The 23,763-nt window shown below is 38.3% G+C and overlaps 3 protein-coding genes and 1 non-coding gene across 4 annotated transcripts; all 4 read right to left on the bottom strand.

The window, feature by feature from the left end:
- Positions 1 to 1,435: 1,435 nt before the first annotated feature.
- Positions 1,436 to 10,271, bottom strand: LOC143848948 (hematological/neurological-like protein). Its single transcript, XM_077357991.1, has 5 exons — positions 9,999 to 10,271; positions 9,845 to 9,918; positions 4,445 to 4,577; positions 3,390 to 3,701; positions 1,436 to 1,942 (listed from the first exon to the last, which is right to left on the bottom strand). The coding sequence occupies exons 1-5, from the start codon at positions 10,122 to 10,124 to the stop codon at positions 1,670 to 1,672; spliced, it is 918 nt and encodes a 305-aa protein (XP_077214106.1). The 5' UTR covers positions 10,125 to 10,271; the 3' UTR covers positions 1,436 to 1,669.
- A 759-nt stretch (positions 10,272 to 11,030) lies between these two features.
- Positions 11,031 to 11,103, bottom strand: TRNAK-CUU (transfer RNA lysine (anticodon CUU)). The gene has a single exon. It is a non-coding gene; the product is annotated as a tRNA-Lys (tRNA).
- A 4,265-nt stretch (positions 11,104 to 15,368) lies between these two features.
- On the bottom strand, positions 15,369 to 15,962 carry LOC143848967 (uncharacterized). Its single transcript, XM_077358008.1, has one exon. The coding sequence runs from the start codon at positions 15,960 to 15,962 to the stop codon at positions 15,369 to 15,371; it is 594 nt and encodes a 197-aa protein (XP_077214123.1).
- Positions 15,963 to 20,282: 4,320 nt separating this feature from the next.
- Positions 20,283 to 20,876, bottom strand: LOC143848966 (uncharacterized). Its single transcript, XM_077358007.1, has one exon. It carries the CDS (start codon positions 20,874 to 20,876, stop codon positions 20,283 to 20,285), a length of 594 nt encoding a protein of 197 aa, XP_077214122.1.
- Positions 20,877 to 23,763: the final 2,887 nt, after the last annotated feature.

Raw genomic sequence — 23,763 nt, 5'->3', positions numbered from 1 at the left:
GATAGAGAGAACTTGTCAGTTTCAACTTACATAGGTTCTGCTTCACATCAAAGTCTAACTATTGCCATTACACACACATCATAGATATACAATAACAATACGAGTTTCAACATGAGGTTGACAAGGTCCCTTTCCCATGCTTCTATTTTATTATTCAAAGGGATTTGCTAGGGTCCATCGCAAAAGGCATTAACTTTTGTCTCCGTTCACGAGGTAGCTTGTCTGATGGGACTGATGGGACAAACCGGCTGCCGCTAACAATTTCCTTTTTCACATTGAGGAGAAGATGAGAGAGCACCACTTAAGATGGTTTGGGCATATCCAACGTAGGCCTTTGGATGCTCCAGTGAGCATGGTTTTAAATTTCGACTGAAATCTGAAATTTTGGATTTCGGTGGAGACCGACACTGAAATCACCAAAAACAGAAACGGTATTTTATTTCAACTGAAATTTCAGAATTTCGGTCGAAATTTCCATTTTTCCGAAATTTCACCCAAAAAACCTTTTTTTTTTATAATCAATTTAATATTCCACTGAAATTTCGACCGAAATTACAACCGAAATTTCGGTAATTTCGGCCAAAATTTAATATTGAATAAAATAATATTTTATTTGTTGTACCGGATTTCAACCGAAATTTCAAAATTTCAGGGGTCCCAAACCGGTACCGAAACCGAAATTTTAAACCATGTCAGTGAGAAGAAGTGGCTCATGCCATGTTGATGGAGTAAAAGGAAGTAAGGGCAGACCGAAAACAACTTGGGTAGAAATAGTGAGGCAAGACTTGAGAGGGCTAGGAACATAATAGAGAACATTACCTTGCATAGTATAGAAGGAAAGAAAATGATCCATGTAGACGAACCCAACTAGTGTCAGGATTAGACTTTGTCAAATTGAGCCAGATAGATCCTTTCACTTTCATCATAAATATTTTCTAATGGATTCATTAGCCAACCCCAACTAACTTGGGACAAAGGCTCAGTTGAGTTGAGTTGAGTTGTAGAAAGAGCAAAAGGCACACCTATACATGTCCATGCAAGGTGTGTTGCAAGTTTACAACCTAAATTGTTTCCTTGTTTGTGACCATAAATAAGGAATAATGGCAAAAGATGAATGATCCAGGGAAATCAATTACACTGAAACGTTCAAGACGTACAATCAAAATGACAAAAAATATAAGTCCCATTTTGGTCCCCCGCGGGGGAAGAAACTTGCACTCTTGGATTAGAGCATCGATGGGACCCGTGAGAAGAAAAGGATGGGCCCAATTCAGGTCAAGAATTTCTATCAACTGGTCCAGTCGTGGGCACTAGTCTCCCCCACACAGGAATAATATTTCCCCATTCTGTTTTGACTAAAAGAAGTTCAGTTTCATATGCAACAAATGGGTTCAATAGTCACAAGAACACCAACAACTAATCTTCAATCAGAGCATACAAAAACGTAATATGGTGAAGCCAATTAGCAGAAAGTCCACAGTACAGGTTTAAATGTTAAACCTACAATAATATAAAACAGTCACCTTCATCTCTGATCAAATACCCAGAGTGCTCTGGTCATCAAGCATAAAGGAATGAACAGTAACCATAAAATAGAACATCCATTTTGACACCAGGATTACGAAACCAGATAATCAAATGGCAATTGAAATTCATAGTGTTAGCAAAATCAAACCAGGGCAATGCTGCTCTCGCCGCCAGGGGGCTTACGAACACCGCCGAGGTAGTCCCTTGATTCCGTCTTTCCATCGGCAAAGATATTGCTCCCACTCATCTCCCTAAGCTTTGCCCCACTCAGCGGTTTCTCGGCAGATCCTGGTGGAGCATCACCTTTGAAGATGTCATTCCCTGTAAGCTCCGCCACTTTCTGGTTGTGAATTTTCTTTGCTGTCTTGATCACAGTCTCCTCGCTAAACATTATATTACTCTGACTTCCCACAGGCTAGCAATTCAGAACCAAAACAGCAGCACCTAAACTTAGAAATCATCATAAAACAAAAGAAAAGAAAGCAGAGGCATGTAAAATGTTTCAGTAGCGCAAAACTGGGGAAAAGAATAGAACAATACAGCAGCACGATTACAAGCATTTACCCACACTCAGAAGATTCACTTCTATCTGATGACTGGCAAAATGCCACTATAATACATAAAAGTGAGAGAAGAGAACGACTAGGCATACAGTCACTGTTGGGATCAATGGTAATACGCATTTTTTAAGCACCACACGGGAACATACATGGGCAATCAAGACAATTGGTATCGGGTCCCATCATGAGGCAGCTCACATGGTCTTGGACTCTTGGTCCCATGCCAAATGGACATCACAAGCGTACTATAGAAGACTAAAAAAATCAACGGTTTAGCTTCTCTTGGAAGAACCCTAGACGAGTCTTGATGTATCATGTGAGTATACATTCGATCAAGCTGTTCTCAACAGCATGGCTGGACTTATCGTTGCAATTATGATTAAAGATCCAATCACATGCATGGGGCACAAGCGGGACTTAAAGAATTTGCTAGGGAGGAGACTAACATCCCCTATCTTTTCAGCATCTTCCGCCTCCAAAATAACTCCACATAATTCAGAGCACTTGAACAATTGCAGAAAAAGCCAAGCTAATAAAAGATCACAAGAAGAGTGAAAGAAGAGATTAGAAATGTAACATACTGCAAAATTGGATATGGACAAACATTTAGTGTTCAACAATTTGGACAGCAAATGATTTCTGATAAAAGAAAACAAGAAGAGTCAAAGAAGAGAATAGAAATGTAGCATAATGCAAAAATTGGATATGGACAAACATTTACTGTTCGATATTTGGATAGCAAATGAAAATGAGCTAACATAAAAGAAAATGACACAAACAGGCATGAATCAACCATGCATGGATTTAATACATAAGGCACACACATGTACACACTCTACATACATATAATACAAAGATGCATGTGTATATGTGCATATTGACACACACAAAGAAAGACAGAGAATGCACACACTTTAAATTCAGGGATGATGGAAACTTGAAATCCCTGTAACTACATAACAATTAATAATAATACATGAGGTTTCTCAGCAGGACAAGTGTTTAGGAGAATATGATCAATTTGTAGATTTAAAGTAAGAAAATTCTACCCAGATGGAAGTAAAAGAAGTGAATGAAGGTAAGTACCTAGTTATTATCAAGCATTTCCAAAAACAAGTACACTTTGATAAACTTTGAGAAGATGGCCATCATGTCAGAGTTAAAAGAAATGACAAGACCAAAAAGCCCATAAGTAAAAAAAGTTTCAAAGCAAGCAATTAACCAGCACACAAGTCCGGAAAAAAAATGCTTTAAGAAAAAAAAGACAAAAGACAGTTATTGCTTCAACGGACATCAACTCACATTAGGAACTTTCACAGATGTGTGTACATTTCTTGGTGCGGGTTCCCCAATGTCTTTGTTTTCCTTTAATTCCAAAGACTGTGCTGCCAATGGCCTGGTTGGAAGCTCGGGAGGAGGACCAAAAATGTCATGCCCACTAAGCTCCTTGTATTTAAAATCTGACAGCTGCTTCTTTATCTTTGCCTCTGACTCGCTCACCAGACTCCCACTTAGCTCCCGTTGCTTTGCCACCTCAGCTATGGACGTCGGCTTCTTCGGAGAGAGACTCTCATCAGCACTGAATGAGATCTGGCTGATTCCACTAACTGCTTGCTGTTATAGCCAAGTATAATTGAGTTCAATATTAGTATATAGTAACCTGCAGTTGTGTATACACGCATGTGTCTGTTGGCATCCAATAGTTCAGAGCATGGTTTTAAATTTCGGCCAAAATCCGAAATTTTGGATTTCGGTTGAGACTGAAACCAAAATTGGCGAAATCCAAAATTTCTGGTTTTACAAAATTTCGTTCAAGAAATTGAATTTTTTTTTTAAAGAAAAATATAGAACTATTCCGAAATTTAGGTAATTTCGGCAGAAATTTGGTAAATAATTAAATTATATTTTTTTTAATTACTGGATTTCGGTTGAAATTTCAGGATTTCGGTTGAAATTTCAGGATTTCGGTCAAGACTGAAATTATAACCGAAACCGAAATTTAAAACCATGGTTCAGAGGACATATTTCAAACTGCAACCATAATGATTTTGATGGACCCAAAAATACTAGCAGGAAAACAGATAAGTACGATTAATTAAGGGAAATGCCATCAGAACAGCCATGTTTTGATAATTACACTACTCATCTTGTCTTTTATTATTTAAAGAGCTGTCAAATGTTGTTACACCTCTTTAAAAGCTCTCACAAGTCAATTAAAAAAAAAGACTAGCTGAGTTTGTGCAATTATTAAAACATGGTAGTGCCAATAACATTAGCTAAGATTAAGGGTTCACAAGTGCACACAATTACGTCTGTAATCTGTATAGCAAATGATGTATCATTTTTCATGAAGATACCTGGTAAATTCGTAATCCAGTTCTGTTATTAGGATTAGAAATGACACTTCCAGATTCTGTTACACCATTTTCATCATCAACAAAGATGCCACTACCATTCATCTCTCTCAATTTATAGCCTGAACATGGTTTCCTGAAGGCAGTAAATTAAAAAGTTATAGCAAGCCTGAGAAATATGAAGATGAAATATTATGTTGTAAAATAATGAAAAGAAACAGTGCCTTATTTGGGAATATTTGTGCTCTATGCTATGTTGTACCTGAGGATGGTGTTGTAAGTTATAAAAAAGTATACCATTTGAAAAGGAATTGCAGCCAATAAACATGCTGTCTGGTGGGAAGTGATAAAGATAAGTACCACCACGTGCCAATAGCATAAATTTAATACTTTATGTCGTATCCTTTTTTTTTTTTTGAATGGTCAGAGCATTCATTAAATAAAAAGACCGAGATGGTCAAATACAAATAAAAATAAAGAAATAAGTAGAGTTGTACTAGAGAATATAGGAAAGGCAACAATCAGAAAAGCAAGAATCATGGAGGAAGGAAATCAAACTGCTCGAAGGCCTCCATGCCCACCCCAGCCTAGCAAGCCTGCCTATCTGCCTCGCCGTTCCCAGACCTTCTAATATGGCGAAAGGAAATATGAGAGTTGCCCACAGTGTCTTTAATCTCATTAAGATAATCAACAAATCTTCAAGGAAACACAAGAAAACCGGATAACCAACGAATCACATTGAAGGAGTCCCCCTCAACCACAACTCTATCTATTTAAGTCTTCCCCCTGTAGAAGCTTTATTCCTTAGTGTACAGCCCTCACCTCTGCCTCACTAGAATCGGTCACACTCCCTCTATACCCCATGGACCCGGATTTCCAAAGCTAGAACAATCAAAGTTGAGCTTTATGAATCCAGGATCAGGAGGCGCCCAAGATTGAACAATCGAAGGTCTCGACTCGGAGCAAAGGCATACCTCCCTCCACCCATTCCGTAAGTCTAAAGCAGATACAAAATTAGAGCTTGGAAGAGACTTAACCAAAAAGATTGTTAACGCCAAAATCTTAGAGGATAAATAGGAAGCATGTTTGGCAAAACCCTTGAATACTGTAGCATTCCTATCTTTCCCCAACACCCAAATCACTGCAAGAAACGAGATATTCCACATGGTCTTTCCTTTTTTCGCCATGGACCGATTGCCAGAAATCTAACAAGTCCAAAAGATTTTTGGGAAACACCCAAGAAATTCCAAATCTCGCGAGGATGCTACTCCAAACATCCCTAGCCACCTTGCAGTGGATGAATAAATGATTAACAGATTCAAAGTCTTGAATGCAAAGAGCGTAGTGATCCACAATCAACATCTTCCGCTCCCTCAAAAAATCCACCGTCTGAATACGATCTCGAAGGGCTGTGTCATATCCATTACTTTCTAAATTGGTTTTTTTTCTCACATCAACAGCTAATTTTTGTTGTAAATTGGTCGCTTAACATAAAGGGATTTAGTATGTGACTGTGTAGGTGTTGGTGGTGCTTGATGGATGGAGTTAGTTTGTGTTGTTGGTCTGGATTAAAGGGGTGTCAATGGACCCAGACAGTCCGATGGACCATCCGAATCTGAAATTTAATGGACAGGATCTAGACCTATTACAAGGATGTATGGACACATTTATGGACCCTATTATATGATCCAAAATTATTGCCGATCGGATCCAGGCAACTAACAAAAGCCCGTGGGACAGTCCTAAATCCGATTTTATAAAACAATTTAACAAAAATTGATGTAGATCAAGCAAGAACAATAAATGGAATGAAAATTTGGCTCAGATCAGTCCTAAAACAGTATGCTACATTGCTACTGGAAATTGCAGAAAATACAGAAAAGTTTTCTGTATTTTCTGCTGAAAATTACTTGAAAAACACAAGATGGTGATGAAGAACATAAATGAACTGATTTTTATTGGATTTCAATGATAAGAAGAAGTAAAAGGTACACATAGCTCAGTTGAATCTTCAAACTGAGATGAAGAAGGAACGGATGGCCTTCTTGAGTGGGATATTCTTTTTGTTTGATGTAACCTAATCTCCATGAGAAGAGAGAACAAAGAGAAGACAATTGGAAGAAAAAAAGAATCAGGGAGAAAGTGAGAGTCCGTAAATCGGATCTCTCGCATCACATATATATATATATGTGTGTGTGTGTGTGTGTATGTGATGTATGTATGTATATGCGTGTACACTAGGGTTACATATACTCAACTCAACTCAACTAAGCCTTTGTCCAAAACTAGTTGGGGTCGGCTAATGAATCATTTAGAAAATTTTCATGAAGAAGGTGAAAGGATCTACTTGGCTCAAATTGACTAAGTCTACTCCTGACATTAGTTGAGTTCGTCTACATAGATCATTTTCTTCCATTCTATCCTATGCAAGGTCATGTTCTCTGTTATGTTCCTAGCCCTCAAGTCTTTCCTCACTGTTTCTACCCAAGTTGTTTTCGATCTCCCCCTACCTCTTTTTACTCCATCAACTTGGCACGAGTCACTTCTTCTCACCGGAGCATCTAAAGGCCTACATTGGATATGCCCAAACCATCTTAAGACTAGGGTTACATATAAAGACTAAAATACACTTCTAACACTCCTCAAGCTGGAGTGTATATATCATCATGGTTTTAAATTTGGATTTCGGCCGGGACTGAAATTTAAAACTGAAACCGGATTTTAAAAATTTCATCTGAAATTATAAGATTTTCAACGAAATTTACACCAAAACCAAAATTGCCACCAAAATTTCCACAAAATTTCCACAAAATTTCATTTTTGGCTGAGGCCGAAACTGCAACCGAAACCAAAATTTCAATCCAAACTCAGCTTGTTAAAATATCTCTCAATTTGGACCTCCCCAAGGTTTAGTAAATACATCTACCATCAGATCTCCGGATCGAGTGGAGGTAGTGCTAATTTCTCCTCTTTGGAGCTTCTCACAAACGAAGTGACAATCTACTTCAATATGCTTCGTCCTCCCATGGAATACTGGATTGGAAGCAATATGAAGTGATGGCATCTTGTCACAATACACTGATGTTATACACTTGTTTGGCATTGTACATCTGCCAAGTCTTCTGAATCTTCAGGCAAGTAGATAATTTCATTACACAAGATTTGGCTTTCTTGACTTTCTCATCTCGAATTGATCTAGATCGTAGTATTATACATTCCTGAAAAGTCTTTGGGCAGACTTTTGCGCGTCCCTTTTCATTTGGTTCGAACACCGCGAGTCAACTATCCAATCTCTAAAATAGGCTATTGAATCTGATTTGTTTATCTCCACCGACCTAACAACATACTCTATAGTCATAAGAGCAACTTCACAGGCAACATCTTGTTCTTCTATAATGGAGGGAAAAGCACTAATTCCTCTTCGCTATCTTTCTCTCGGTGATCTTCAGATGTCACAATGTTACTTTCTTCGCTATTTTTCCTTGTTGCCGACAATCTCTAGCGAAGCAGCCCAGCTTACCGCAATTGTAGCACTTCTATCTTAATCCTGAGTTGTTCATTTCTCAGAATCACAATTACTAGAGGCTCCCACTTGATCAAAGCTTCTTTGCTTTGATTTGAATTTTCTAATTCTTTCCTAAATTGGAATAGCGAGACTTGCTTCCTCGACCAGTGAAGAAAACCTCACCGTTCTCCTTTATCATAGATCAAGTCAATTGTTTGGCCAGACTTTTATTTTTTGAGAATGTTATTGTGCCATTTTTGGGGTCACTATCTTTTTTGGGTCTCTATCTTCTAGGTAAGCTAAACATATTATTTTGCTATGATCTTATTTTCACTATGGAATCATTACCTATTTAGCTAGACTTTCTTTATGAGCACGGGGACTCTCCAGTTCAAGTAGCTTTGGTTAAGTTGGCCATCCTTAGATTCTTGTAGTGAATCGACTGTATTCGGGCCTCAACACTCAGATTATTATCCTTCTCCATTCCATAGGTAATATTTCTCTTCTGAAAAAGAGGGTCTGCTAAATAAGTTCTGTGAAATTGCCTTGGACTCTCTCTCTCTCTCTCTCTCTCTCTCTCTCTCTCTCTCTCTCTGTGTGTGTGTGTGTGTGTGTGTGTGTAGAGAGAGAGAGAGGGAGAGAGAGAGGGAGGGAGAGAGAGAGGAGAGAGAGAGAGAGAGAGAGAGAGAGAGAGAGAGAGAGAGAGAGAGAGAGAGATGGAATTCTTCTCCCACAAGCCTTTGCTTCTCCATGGTCAAGCCCTAAACATTAATACCCCTAACCCAATAATATAATAAAAATAAACACTAGAAAAACAAATGACTATTAAAAATTTATGCAGTGTGGTTATAGAAGCAAGAATTTGGATCTAGTAATATGGCCTGCAAATCACAAGATCAAATTAGAACTCAAGTGGTAAACAAGATGTTCTTCTCTACCTATATTTAAAAGAGAAGTTTAAAACTCAAGATTAATGAAAAACTAAACAGCCTCGTATGTGTTTATTTATATAGTAGAATTGTAGAAGCACTTAAAAATAGCCAAAAGTCCAAACCAATATGAATTATCCCAAAAAATGCAAAGAAAATTGTCCTTAATCTAATCAAAATTGTGTAAATCCATCCATTAACAAGCATTCTCAGACAAAAGTAAATGGTCCAAAATTTCTGCTATATTTTAATTAACAAATAAGAATATTCTACACCAAAAGAATTTCAACCACCCAGGCTAGTGGACTGCATTGCCCCTCTATTTATTTCTCTAAATAAATAGAGCAGTTGATTTCAACCACATTTTACAAGAAAGTAACTTTGCAAAAATACTGCATTGTGCTTCATGTGAGTCTAGCATTTAAAAGTACGAAGGAACGTGCTCCATAGGAAAGACATAAACTTTGACCCGGAATTTTAACACCAGAAGAAGAAAGAAACTAAATCTGTATGCTGTAAATATTTATCTGGCAAAGTATACATTACAGCACAGATTGATGAAATCGCGCAAAACAAATAATGAATCAAAGTTCCAACTTCCAAGACATTCTAAGGACATAATACGCTGATCTGGCAATTTATCAAACATCAAGATGCTAGAATGAATCAAATATCCATTTCAAGAAGTAATACATATCGATTTTCACCAAATCGAATCGCGAAACGAACAGATCGAGAACAAATAGGTTAAAAAAGAATGAAAAACAATAATGCTGAACAGATCAAACGCCAGAAATCGAAGACTCCTCAAGCCCTAAACAAAATGCAGACATGAAAAACTCAACTGGAAAAAAAATCTCACCACATGATCCTCATAAAGTGCATTTATCACTGTAAATAGAAATCTCAAATGTGAAATCAGCGATAAAGAAGACCTACATTTTAAGCAGAAAACTAATCAGACCTCACCTTTTCAACAAACTCTCTGCCTCCTCCTCAGTCATCTGTCCTCCAAAAAGCACCTTACTGATCCCGTCCGCCGGCTGAAATTTACCGGAAAAGCAAACCCTAAGTTGCCGGAAAACAAAGAAACGAAACAAAAATAGAAACGAAACATATCTACCTGATGCGTACGGATCGTCGGACGTGATCCCGGAGTTGTGGAATCAATCGCCGGAGAATTCTCCGGCCATGTGAGGAGATCTGCCGTAGAAGTGTGGGATTTTCTCACAGGGCTGTTTCTCTCCATTTTCCCTCTCTTCTCTGTTTTTTTTTTCCTGTTCGATCGGAGATTTTAGAAGAAGAAAAATATGAAAGAGAAATATAAAGGGAGACGGTTTTTTCACCCCCTTGTAGGATAATGCGCCCCACTGTAAACGCTTTTTGAAATCTGGACTACGAGTCTAGGAGTAGTGGTGATGTTTTGAACTTTTGATGGGGGATCCTATTTTTTAAATTTGAATTTTCGAATTTTGATTTTGCAAGAAAAAAAGGGGAAGAGAAACCGCCATATGTCGGTAATAGGAAGTATTTGACCTGCACAGTTCCGTTTTCCGGTGACATGATTTGGATTACCCCTTATTTTCATATTGGCACCCCTCTCAGCATCAACAAAATTACGGACTTTCATGGATGAAATTACAAAATCAAAGTGTTCATCTGCTCCTTGTGTTTGTTGTTGATCGAGATTATTGATCTTGTGGGCCACCACCTGGCTACTTTAGTGTACTTTGCGTATTAGGATGGGTCCCATTATATTAAGCAATACAAAAAAGGAAAAATCTTCAGGCTCCTTCTAGTAGTGAGATTAGTGAGAAGGAAGAATAAAGAAACCTGTACATGTTAGAGGATTTTTGGGGGCACAAAAATTTACAATGGGGTACATCTCTGAACAAGGTGTGGGTCCACTCTGTACTAATCTATCATTAAAATCAGGAGTTAGTGTTTAATGATGTGAAATACCAACAACAAAAGTTTATTAGAAGCGAACCTAGGTCGTGAGATCGACTGGGGACCTCCACCTCGCTTTTGTTCTGTATTAATTAATTGCGGAAATGATACCGAGAAGGGGCTGTCCTAAGAAAATAAAAGGGGCGAATATTTACATTTCCAATGTACCTTAACAAATCCCTTAATAAAAGGCATGAAAAACAAACGCCCACCGTGGGGCTCGAACCCACGACCACAAGGTTAAGAGCCTTGCGCTCTACCAACTGAGCTAGACGGGCTGATTACATTTGATCAAGCATTGTAATATAGATATTTTAAACAAGAAAAACGATTCAACGTAAAAAAGTTGTCTTTTTTGATATTTCATGGGAAATGATATCAGCACGACCGTGTTTTTTTTATAATTGAACAAATCCATCTTGTCATTTCTTGGTTAAAGTGCTGTCAAGGGTTAATACAGTTCTAAAAAAAGCTCGTACAAAACAATTAAAAAGGAAAAGACAAGCTGTGTTTGTGCAATTATTAAAGAATGGCTGTGCTTATTTCCAACACAAGCTTGATTCTTTGCTCATAAACCACGATGCTGTACAATTCATGATAGGCCGCCCATTTGGTGGGCCATATTGTGCATGACCACAATATTTGCCGTTGTGCAAAAGTACAACGGCTCGACGATCTGAGTACTCCTACGCCATTTACATCTCTCTGTCTCTTTCTCTCTATATGTGGGTGCCACCTGGTATGTTATTTTGATAAACTAACTAGAGTATTTTAGGAAATTGAAAATTTAAACTTTTAATATAGAGAATTTGTAAGAATATTTTCATGTTTAATAGCCTTGAAAATGCCTTAAAATCATATTGCCTTGTTTGGATTTTGAGAACCGATTGTGAGTCCAACGGCCGAAAGAGGCGAAGGAAACAAAGGGGAGTTTCGGGAACAAAGCCCCCGGATTTTAAATCGAAGCCCTATTGTAGAGACTCGTTTCCCTATCTAAACTATATCAACATAGCCCGCTAGAAATCTCAGTGGCTTGTCAATTCTTGGTGTAATACTCACTCGTAAATGACTGGTGTCAGAATTGATCACTGATCAGGTGTGGGCTTACAAGGCTAGACTCATCCATGTAAGAATTGGGTTCGTTTATTGTTTAATTCAGTATTTATTTAGGTTTATTTTGTAAAATGAAATTTCAATAAAAATTAGGAGTCTTTATGTCTCGTTACCTAGGGCCTCGTTCAAAAATGAATAAATAAGTTGTCTTGGGGATTTACCGAGACTCACTAGGAAAAGACCTAGATCCAGAAGTGATCTTAGAAACCAATTATATCTCGTCTAGAAGAAAAATAAAAATTGCGTTCCTCTCCGTGTTCCGTCTAAGCTAGAGGCTAAAGCCCTTGTCCCCGCTCGTTCTCGACAAAGATGTCTAGTTCGCATAGTTAATCAGCCCTTGTCCCGCTCATTCTCAATAAAGATAACTAGTTCGGGTATCATAAGCTCAAAGCTAAGGAGTGCCTGAAAAAATAATTCTATTTCCTAGTGATAAATCTCCATCTCATTGATTGCCCAAGTTCCAGAAATTAGTTAATTAGTGTGATTTCAAATATGTTGGCGATCATAGGTGCACTTCTCCCCTTTCCCAGACGTCATTCAATCCATTCGGATCCAAACTTCTTCTTGCATAGAAGAACACAACTGTTGCAAAAACCAGGATTTGAGTAGTTGGAGGCACCCCTAATTACTCAAAGTAATGTTCAAGCCCTGTTTGTTTCGGTTTTTGAGAATTGATTGTGTCCAAAATTGATTATTCCTAACGTGTTGAAAATTACCTACTAGGTTCTATCGCCAGTTTGGCATTAGTGAACTCAACATTTCATCCTTCACAGGTGTCTCAAAATTACGTTACAAAACTGATTATTGAACTTAAAATTAACTGTTCTCAAAATTCAAATCCCGTGGGTCTGCCAAACCCCGGCTTGCAAACAGGGCTTAATGTATAATGATATCACTTAAATTTAAAGAGCAATGCTAAACTCACATGAGCCCTCGGGGAAAAAGGGTACAAGGGCTCTCCCATTGGTCAATTTCCATTTATGAAATTACAATCATAACTGTCATAGATGGAAATTAACCAATGGGAGAGCCCTTGTACCTTTTTTGCCAAGGGGTCCTGTGAGTTTAGCATTCCTCTAATTTTAAATTTAAAAAATTTTCTTGCGAAAAACTCGTCGGTGAGAAATGTTTTTCCTGCAATCCAAACAAGGGCTACATGAAAACTGGGGAAAAAAATCTAGCCTAACACATCTTTTTACCGAATTTCCTTTGGAGTCTTCATAGAATCAAGTATGACACTTCAATTGTAGGTAAGAATTGGACCTTACCTTTTGGCGATGGTTCTTTGTTTTGATGGTTTTTTTGTTGGTTTGCTTCAGTGTTAACCTTTTGGCTTCCTCCCGTATGTGGGAGTTGTTCTCTAGCTTTCTTTATATGTTTTTCTTATTAATGAAATCTAGTAGAGGTCTGCCTAACCTCAGCTTACCCATAAAAAAAATGAATCGGACCTTGACTTTGACTGCGGGGATTTGCTAGTGTCCATCACAGAAGGCATTTTGAGGATGTTCGGTTGCATTTGACAGCAGCCACAGAGGCTCACTTTTCAGCAGATTTTGTCTTCATTCAGGTGGTGGCTGCTGTCAGATTCAACAGACCATCCGCGAAATGCCTTCTGCGATGGACGCTAGCAAATCCCATCACACATTTCTTACAAAAAAGTTCGAAACCGACCCCAAGAACACTAGACCGATAAGAGCACCTAAGCTCGAAAACCGACCCCATTTCTAAGCCCAGTTTGTTTTGGATTTTGAGAAGTGAGTCCAAAACTGATTATTAGACTCAAAATAATGTTTAAGACCTGTTTGTTTTGGATTTTGAGAATTGATAGTATCCAAAATTGATTATTGGACTAAAAATTATGTTCCCAAACTGATTATTGAAAAATAAAACTTTTCTGGAATTCTTGTTTTTCATGGTTTGATGAGAAAAAAAATGCAACTTGAACCATTGCAGTTGATGTTTTATTTACAGGGGATTTTTAGAGCCAAATGTGAGTCCAAAACTGATTATTGGACTCAAAATTGACAGTTCTCAAAATTTAAATCCGGTAGGGGGCCGCCAAACCTCGGCTTGCAAACAGGGCCTTAATGTATAATGATATCACTTTAATTTATCAGTTTTTCTCCAAACCGTGGAATTAAAAAAAATACTTGCGGAAAACTTTTCTGTAAGAAATGTCTTTCCTGCACTCCAAACAAGGGCTAGATGAAAAGTGGGGGGGGGATCGATCTAGCCTAACACCATTGGAGTCTTCATAGAAATCAAGTATGACACTTCAATTGTAGGTATGAATTAGACCTTGACTTTGACTGTGACTATGGCAAGAGAAAACTACATTTTGACCAACCAATCCATGATCTTGAGACATCAACCTGACATATCACACACTGATCAATACCCACAATTAGAAGGGTCCTGTGGAAACTAGTGCATGGGCCAAAATCATCGTTGATTGAAAGATCTTAACCGCTCGGTTGGTGGCTTGCAAATGTATGGTTAGATGAAAAAATGGGTGATGGTCTATATTCAACATCTAAAAAAAATATTTATTGGACCATCAGGATCGCCAATATTTGTTAAAGTACAAAAGATTAAATAACGCCTTCTCCAACAGCTTAAGCTTTTGGAGTAACCGGTTTCACATGGTATCAGAGCAGAGGTCCTAAGTTCAAACGTCCCGGATAGCAAAAATCCACATGCAATAGCCAAACCCAAAAGTGGTTCAACATGTGCCATGTATAGGCCAACCCAAAGAAAGAGGGGCCACGCGTGAAGGGGAGTGTTAAAGTATAAAAGATAAAATAATGCCTTCTCCAGCAGCTTAAGCTTTTGGAGTAATTGGTTGTTTCACAATATTTTGGGCCATGGCTCATCCGTTGTAGGGCCAACAATTTGACAGTGTTTAAGACTACCACAGCTCCCTTCTGAAAAGATTCCTTTTCCTTTTCAAAATCCTACTCTTAATTCCAAATTAGAAGCTTTGATTATGCATTTATGCTTGGAATGATAAAAAAAGGGGAGTGATAAATCGACCCCCATATATCTTAAATCGACCTCTCTCTCTCTCACCCAGAGGAGAGAGAAAGACACATAGGGGTTGATTTATCACATCCCTAAAAAAAATAGCCAATTTGATCTTCCTTCTTCAAGACTCCCATATTTCCAAATCAAGCAACCAAATAAAACCATGAAAGGAGCCATAAACACAAAATGATCCTATATTTAATTAGAGAAGTAAATAAAACTCCATTTCAAAAAAAAAAAAAAAAGTAAATAAAACTGATCATGACTTGTCTATGTATACATTTCCAAAAAAACAAATCCAATAACCAAAGTTACTCTCATATCCCACAGAGCAAAATGACTAATCTTTATGCCTACGGATTATATCATATTAAGTATAACTCTAATGGAGTTTGTTAAGGTAAACCTACAACACTTCTAGTGTTGCTCCAATGGCAAACATGTCCTCATATCTTCTACAACAGTCTCCGTCTCTGCAGCCGCATCCCTTCCTCTTGCTCGAGGCCATCGTTCTTCTACTCGCTTTCTCCATTACTTTCGGAACTCGAATTTTCATCCCCACCTCTAGAGCAGGGGGCTTAAGGTTGATAAACGCACTACTCGCCGTTGAGACTGTGACCCATTTCTCCATTGACATGTTGGTTGATTCTAACACATCTTCCCATGGGATCTCGGCTCTCCCCAAGAGCTTAGATCCCACAATTCGGCCTAGAACCGATGTGTTGTTTCTCCACCGAAGCTCGAAAACAACACTTTGCTGCTTTAGTTCCTCTGTAGCATCAGCCCCTCCACCGCACTCTAACATGATGAACTCGTTCCAATATGGATCGAACATCGAAGGGATTTCCCGGCTGTTAAGCCGGATTCTTTTCCCGTTACCGGCGATAAGATAGCACCTAACGAAGAGGTTTCTGGCGGGAACGAATTCGATGTTCTTCGCTCTTATGATCCTCAATTCGCATTGGAGAGAGGAGGGAAGGTGTTGGCTAGTAGTATCCATCGGAAGATGAAGAGAAAGATGTGAAAGGTTTGAAGAAGAGATGAATTGGAGAAGAAGACCTTGGCTTATGCTTATATAGTGTTGATGGTGCTTGCTTTTTGTGTAGATTGCCTGGAAGGATCTTATTACATAAAATATAAAAAGAAATGGAGGAAATCCGAACCCATATCTTGTTTTATAAAAGGATTATATGAGAATGAGTATCTTTTAGGCTTTGTTAGAAAGACTAATCAGCCCTTGTAAATCGCCAAAGTGTAAAAAAAAATTATTACTGGCTGGAACTAGTCTGCATGGGAACCTGGAGGTATTGGATTATCTTTGATCCCATTTTAACTTTAAATAATTGAACATGGGAGTGGATAAATTTGCACCCCTTGTAGGATGATCCGCACCCTTTTACACATCAAAAGGTGTTAAAGTCTGCCAGAATTCACGTTCAAAGTGGTGCAAATCATCCTAAAGGGGGTGCAAATACATCATTGTCCTTGATCATTAAATACAAAAGACAACCACTCTAAGACTCAAACTGTATGTTAAATAAGTTTGCGTAGTATTTTATTTGGTTTGACTGCAACTAATAGTGTATGGCTTGTGCACCTAGCTTTAGTAGCTTGTGTATGCTAACTAAGTAGATGAGGAAGCGAGGTGCAAAAGCAAGAAGGCAAGAGGTGGATTGGGCTCATTTGCTCGTTAGGCTTTTCTGGTCGAGTAGGTATAGGAACTGTTAAGCCAGCATATAGAGCAAAGCTCAACAATTAGCTATAGTTCAAAGGCTAGTTCACAACAGGCCAAATGGTGTGATATTCGAACCACTCAGTCATATGCTTTAACTACACAAAAAGGCGACTAATCCCAATGGGAACTAAAATCAAGGTATTAAGATCTGAGGGGTTATGCTTATATTTTTATTTCTTTTAAAAACAGTTCTTTCATATTTTTTTTTTCCATACAAAAAATGAGAAAAAATCTTCACCCTAAAAAAATTAATCCATTGATGCTTTTATGGTGAAGATTTGTCTCTGTTGCATCAGTTTATCAACCGATTAACAATTCATAAGCAAAATTTCGTCATTTTAAATTAGAATAAGAGGGATTGTGCCGTAGCTCAATGGTCAAGGATTTGTTTTTCCACCTAGAGGTCAGGGGTTCGATCCCAGCTTACCTATCAAAAATAAGAAAACCAAAAAAAAGAAAAAAAGAAAGAGAATAAGAGATGTTAAGTTTTTTTTCATCAGCTTGGCATCACGCCATTGTTTTGCATGACCTCCCCTACCTTATCGTCACCACACTAGAGTTTAATCCACCAAGTTAGGTATAGATTGGTGTGGTTTCTCTATGCATAGTACACCATGAATGGAGTGTCTGACATCGAGCAGGCATCAGCCTCCATACATGGTCTTACGATTTTGTGGAGACCTGTGTTTTGGTAAACAGTCATCTGAGCCGAGTCAATATGAACCCAATTTTAAGGGGGCTAGCACAAAGTTAGCCAATTCTTATTCCCAAAATATGACAATTGTCATTGCTTTTCCTCCAACTAAATAAGTTCACGACCTATGGGCCTTTATCTCCACACGGAATTGCTTTGGCAAGCTTTCACCCATTGTAAAACATTCCCTACTATTTCTCCCGGTAGGAGTGTAGGCCGTATCTCAGTCCCATCCTCTACGAATGAAAAATAACTAGCTTATAGTACTATTTTTAATCATTATAAAAAAATTTGAATATGCAGGAAAATAACATAAAAAATATTAGTTTCTTTTCAGGGACTTGCTAGCGTCCATCGCAAAAGGCATTTCTCGAATGGTCTATCGCATGTCAGAGCAGCCACATAGGCTCACTTTTCAGCAAATTTCGTCTTCATTAATGAGGTGGCTGCTCTGACATGCGACAGATCATCCGAGAAATGTCTTTTGCGATGGACGATAGCAAATCCCTTCTTTTTATTTTTATTGCCCTTCCCCCCCTCAAAAAAGGAGTGGGGCTTATATATGTATATGATTTTTATTTTTATATTTGCATCGAAGGGATACTTCCAGTCTTTTCCTAGTGGGTGATCAAAGCCCTTTACTTAGGACCACTCATTGATTAGTTTGAAGAGATCTGGCTTTTCATTGATAATTAGGAAAGATTTGATCCTTTGGGGATCTTGAAGGGCATCCACTTTATCATGTCTGTATAATATATGATCAAATGAAGAGGATTTGGGTTGTGATTTTGGCTTTAAAGAATCAATAAACAAAGTTTGTGGGTGGTGCTGAAATTGTATTGTGGTTAACACGTTGGCAAGAGAGGAAGCTTCCCATGTTTATTACCTCTTACTAATCTTCACAAACCACATTTGTGCTCAAACTTCATTGGCCATAAAAGTCATGGGCCTCCTCGTCAGATTTATCATCTACTATGGATTACATTGGTTAAAGAATAATGATATTGGAACCACACATTTAGGGCGGGCCGGGCCGGATGTTGCATTCCCCGTCCCTGCCCCGCGGGGAATACCTAATCCCCATCCCCGCCTCATACAAAAATCCTCACCTCAAAAAAAACTTTTTAACACCAAAAAAGAAAAGAAAAAGACAAGCCGTGTTTATGCACTTATCAAAATCTGGTAGTGCCAATATCACTAGCATAAAAAAATATTTACTGTTAACTTAAAAAACACTAAAACAATACTAAAATAAGAGGATATTAATATTGGCTTGCATATTAAAACGGGCCGGGCCGGGTCCATCCCCATCCCCGCCCCGAACGGGGCGGGGCGGATCCCGTTTTAACAGGTGAAATTGCCAGCCCTACACACATTTCTCCAACGTGTACCACATGTACAAAAAATTACCTTTTTGGCGATTTTTCTGATTTAAGCTAAACCAAGAAAAGAAGTTATTCGTCTCGGCGAGATGATGAAACGTGTGCTGTGTAACAGTTTATCAAATGGATGTCAACCTGGCCTTCGTTTATCAAATGTAACTTGAACCATTGCAGTATATGTTTTATTTACAGGGACATTTAATCCAAACAGGGGTGAGGGGGTGGGGAATGTAGCCTAACGCATCTTTTTGCCGAATTTCCTTTGGAGTCTTCTTAGAAATCAAGTATGACACTTCAATTGTAGGTATGAATTGGACCTTCACTTTGACTGTGACTTTAACAAGAGAAAACTAGCTTTTGACCAACCAATCCATGATCTTGAGGCTTCAACTTTACAAATCACACATTTCTTACCGAAAAGTTAGAAACAGACCCCAAGAGCAGTAGGCCGATGAGAGCACCTAAGCTCGAAAACCGACCCCAATTCTAGGCCCAAGTTGTTTTGGATTTTGAGAACCGAGTGTGAGTCCAAAACTAATTATTAGACTCAAAATAATGTTTAAGACCAGTTTGTTTTGGATTTTGAGAATTGAGAGGGTCCAAAATTGATTATTGGAATAAAAATTATGTTCCAAAACTGATTATTGGAAAAGAAAGCTTTTCCGGAATTCTTGTTTTTTCATGGTTTGATTGCACATGAGAAGAAAAAAATGTAACTTGAACCATTGCAGTTTATGTTTTATTTACAGGGACATTTAGGCCCTGTTTATTTTGGATTTTTAGAGCCAAATGCGAGTCCAAAACTGATTATTGGACTCAAAATTAACAGTTCTCAAAATTCAAATCCCCCCGGCTCGCAAACAGGGCCTTAATGTATAATGGTATCACTTTAATTTATCAGATTTTCTCCAGACCGTGTAATTAGAAATTTAGAAGGGTCTCGTGAAAACTAGTGCATCGGCCAAAATCATCGTTGATCGAAAGATCTAAACCGCTCGATTGGTGGCTTGCAAATGAATGGTCAGATGAAAAAAAAAAGGGCAACGGTATATATTCAACATCTAAAACAATATTTATTGGATCATCAGGATGGTCCAATTAGTGCGATATTTGGACAATATTTAAGGCTACCACTGCTCTCTTTTGAAAATATTTCTTTTCCTTTTTAAAATCCTACTCTTGATTCCAAATTAGAAGCTTTGATTATGCTTGGATCTTCTTTGGGATGATCATAAAATGGCCAATTTGATCTTCCTTCTACAAGATTCCCATATCTCCAAATCAAGCAACCAAATAAAACCATGAGAGGAGCCATAAACACAAGATGATCCCATATTTAATTAGAGAAGTAAATAAAACTGATCATGACTTGTCTATGTATACATTTCCAAAAAACAAATCCAATAACCCAAAGTTACTCTCATACCCCACAAAGAAAAATGACTAATCTTTATGCCTATGGATCATATCATATTAAGTATAACTCTAATGGAGTTTGTTAAGGTAAACCTACAACACTTCTATTGCTGCTCCAATGGCAAACATGTCCTCATATCTTCTACAACAGTCTCCATCTCTGCAGCCGCATCCCTTCCGCTTGCTCGAAGCCATCGTTCTTCTGCTCGCTTTCTCCATTACTTTCGGGACTCGAATTTTCATCCCCACCTCTAGAGCAGGGGGTTTAAGGCCGATAAGAGCACTACTCGCCGTTGAGACTGTGACCCATTTCTCCATTGACATGTTGGTTGATTCTAACACATCTTCCCATGGGATCTCGGCTCTCCCCAAGAGCTTAGATCCCACAATTCGGCCTAGAACCGATGTGTTGTTTCTCCACCGAAGCTCGAAAACAACACTCTGTTGCTTTAGTTCCTCTGTAGCATTGGCCCCTCCACCGCACTCTAACATGATGAACTCGTTCCAATATGGATCGAACATCGAAGGGATTTCCCGGCTGTTAAGCCGGATTCTTTTCCCGTTACCAGTGATAAGATAGCACCTAACGAAGAGGTTTCCGGCAGGTACAAATTCGATGTTCTTCGCTCTTATGATTCTCAATTCGCATTGGAGAGAGGAAGAAAGGTGTTGGCTAGTGGTATCCATGGGAAGATAAAGACAAAGATGTGAAAGGTTTGAAGAAGAGATGAATTGGAGAAGAAGGCCTTGGCTTATGCTTATATAGGTGTTAATGGTGCTTGCTTTTTGTATAGATTGCTTGGGAGGATCTTATTACATAAAATATAAAAAGAAATGGAGGAAATCCCAACCCATATCCAACCCATATCTTGTTTTATAAAAGGATTATATGAGAATGAGCATTTTTTAGGCTTTGTTAGAAAGTCTAAACAACCCGTGTACACCACCAAAGACAAAAGTCTTTATTAGTGGCTACAAACAAGTGCTGCATGGAAACCTCGAGGTATAGCATTAGTTATGATCCTTCTTTAACTATAAATAATTGATCATATAGTAGAGAAGATAACTACTATAGGACTCAAACTGTATGTTAAAATAAGTTTGACAAGGATTTTATTTGGTTTGACTGTGACTAATGGTGTACAGCTTGTGCACCTGGTTATGCTTCTTAGTATTTTTATTTCTTTTAAAAACTCTTCTTTCATTTATTTTTTTCCGTATGAAAAATGAGAATACATCTTCACCCTAAAAATATTAATCTATTAATGCTTTTGTGGTGAAGATTTGTCTCTGTTGCATCAATTTAGCAACCAATGAACATTTCATAAGCAAAATTTAGTTGTCTTTAATAAATAATAAGAATAAGTCAGGCCAATGGGTTTACAGATTCCAATGTGGTGGAGATTAGAGCCATTCATCAAGGAATAAGATGATGAGGAGATCTTATTCATTAATACGGTCATTGTGGAAGGGGATTCACTCAACCTGATAAAATGGTTAAAATGGAGTCTCCCCTACGCTTGGAGGTTTGCTCCTTGGACTGAAGAGATCTTGGATCGAGTAGAGGGATCCTTGATCTCTTCCACCATGTAAGAATGCCGATGAATAGTGAGGCAGATAGGATAGTGAGGGAGGGAGCCTCTGGGGGACATTGGAAATGTTTGATTTTCTCCCCGGCCCCTGATGAGCATTTTGTTGTATTTTTTTGTTTTTCTTCTTCATTTGGGTTGTACATTGATCATCTTGAACACCAAACTGATCCCCCAATTTTTTTTCTTCATAATTCAATTCTTCACCATTCATAAAATAAATAAAAAACTATAACTAAGAAATGTTAAGTTTTTTTAAGCATCCTGGCATCACCTATAGTATGGTCACCCTACTAGAGTTTAACCATCAAGTTCAGGATAGATTGGTGTAGTTTATCTATCCCTAGGAAACCAAAATATCAAACTATGAGCGAACCTCCTGACATTGAGCAAGGGTCAGTCCCCATACATGGTCTTACGATTTTGTGGAGCCATGTGTTCTTGATAAATAGTCGCCTGGGACTAGTCAATAAGACCCCATTTTGAGGAAGCTGGTACATGGTAGCCCATGCTTATTCCCCAAATAGGTTGGCCAATGCTTATTCCCCAAATATTGGCATTGCTTTTTCTCCAAATAAAGAAGCTCATGACCCTTGGGCCTTGTTCTATCTCCACACAACAATCACTGTTAGGCTTTAGCCCATTGTAAAAAAAATTCCACTATTTTTTCCCGTAGGAATCTAGGCCGTGACAGGGACTCATCCTACCTCAGAACCACTCAAATAGATATGAACACTGGCATGAGTAGTCCTTGTAGAATTTGAAGAGATCTGCCTTTTCATTAATTGATTAGTTTTAGCAAAGATTTGATCCTTTGGGAGATCTTGAGGAGCTGCCACTTTATCATATCCATATAATATATGATCAAATGAAAAGGATTTGGGTTGTGATTTGGGCTTTAAATAATCAATAAACACAAGTTGCCGGGTGGTGTTGAGATTTTTGTATTGTGGTTAACACGTTGGTAAGAGAGGAAGCTTCCCATGGTTATCATCTCTTACTAATCTTCTCTTAATAACCACATGTGTGGGCTCAATCTTCATTGGTTATTAAAGTCAAGGGCCTCCAAAACCCTAATGCTCCTTGTTGGATTATCATTTGCTATAGATTATATTGGTTAAAGAGAAATGATATCGGAACCAAGCATATCACTTTTGTGATTTTTCTGATTTAAGTTAACCCAAGAAAGACAGTAATTCGTCTCTCGTAGATGGTCCGTATCTTTAAAAAATGTAGCGATTGGACTATCTAAATACATTTAATTTGAGGGGAATGACCCAGTTTGAAACACCAATGATGAAGATTTGCTTTGGGTGGATCTTGTTTGGGCCTGATCGAGATTGGACACTGATGGAAAGAAGGGATAAGAGTGATTACCCCTAGTGGCTGGATCGCACTAGTTAGATTCTTCAACTAGTGCTATTGGCTCCCCTCAATATTGGATTTTGTCATCATCTCGTTAGATATGAGCAATTGTTGTGATCTCTTTCATCTTCACTAACTTTTTCAGACAATTTCATACTCACTCCATTGCCTCTTGAAATAGGAAGTGTGGTAAGAAACTAGGGATGGACATGGTTCCGGTTCGAACCGAGGAACCGAACCGAACTGGCACATATGGTTCGGTTCGGTTCCATATTTATATGGTTCGGTTCCGGTTCTAATATCCTGGAACCGATGGAAATTCGGTTCGGTTCTGGGTTTGGGATCCCGGAACCGAAAACCGAACCGAGAACCGACCCTCACCTTAAAACCCAATGCCTCATCACTTGATAAAATCACCCCACCCCCTTTTAATTCACCCCTCTTTAACGTGTTGATTTGCCTTTAAAATTTTAATTCACCCCCCAAATTTGTGCTTGATTATTGTAAATTTGTGCATGTTTGTAGGTCATATATAATTTTTGCATTGCCCAAATCTGTGCCTGATTATTCCAAATTCGTGCATGTTAGTCTTTGTAGTTCATATATAAACAGGACCGAAC

The sequence above is a fragment of the Tasmannia lanceolata genome, unplaced genomic scaffold (assembly GCF_043159265.1).
Source record: "Tasmannia lanceolata isolate RefF3 unplaced genomic scaffold, GAP_Taslan_0.1 ptg000016l, whole genome shotgun sequence".
Lineage (NCBI taxonomy): Eukaryota > Viridiplantae > Streptophyta > Magnoliopsida > Canellales > Winteraceae > Tasmannia > Tasmannia lanceolata.
This window is presented reverse-complemented; position numbering and strand designations above follow the sequence as displayed.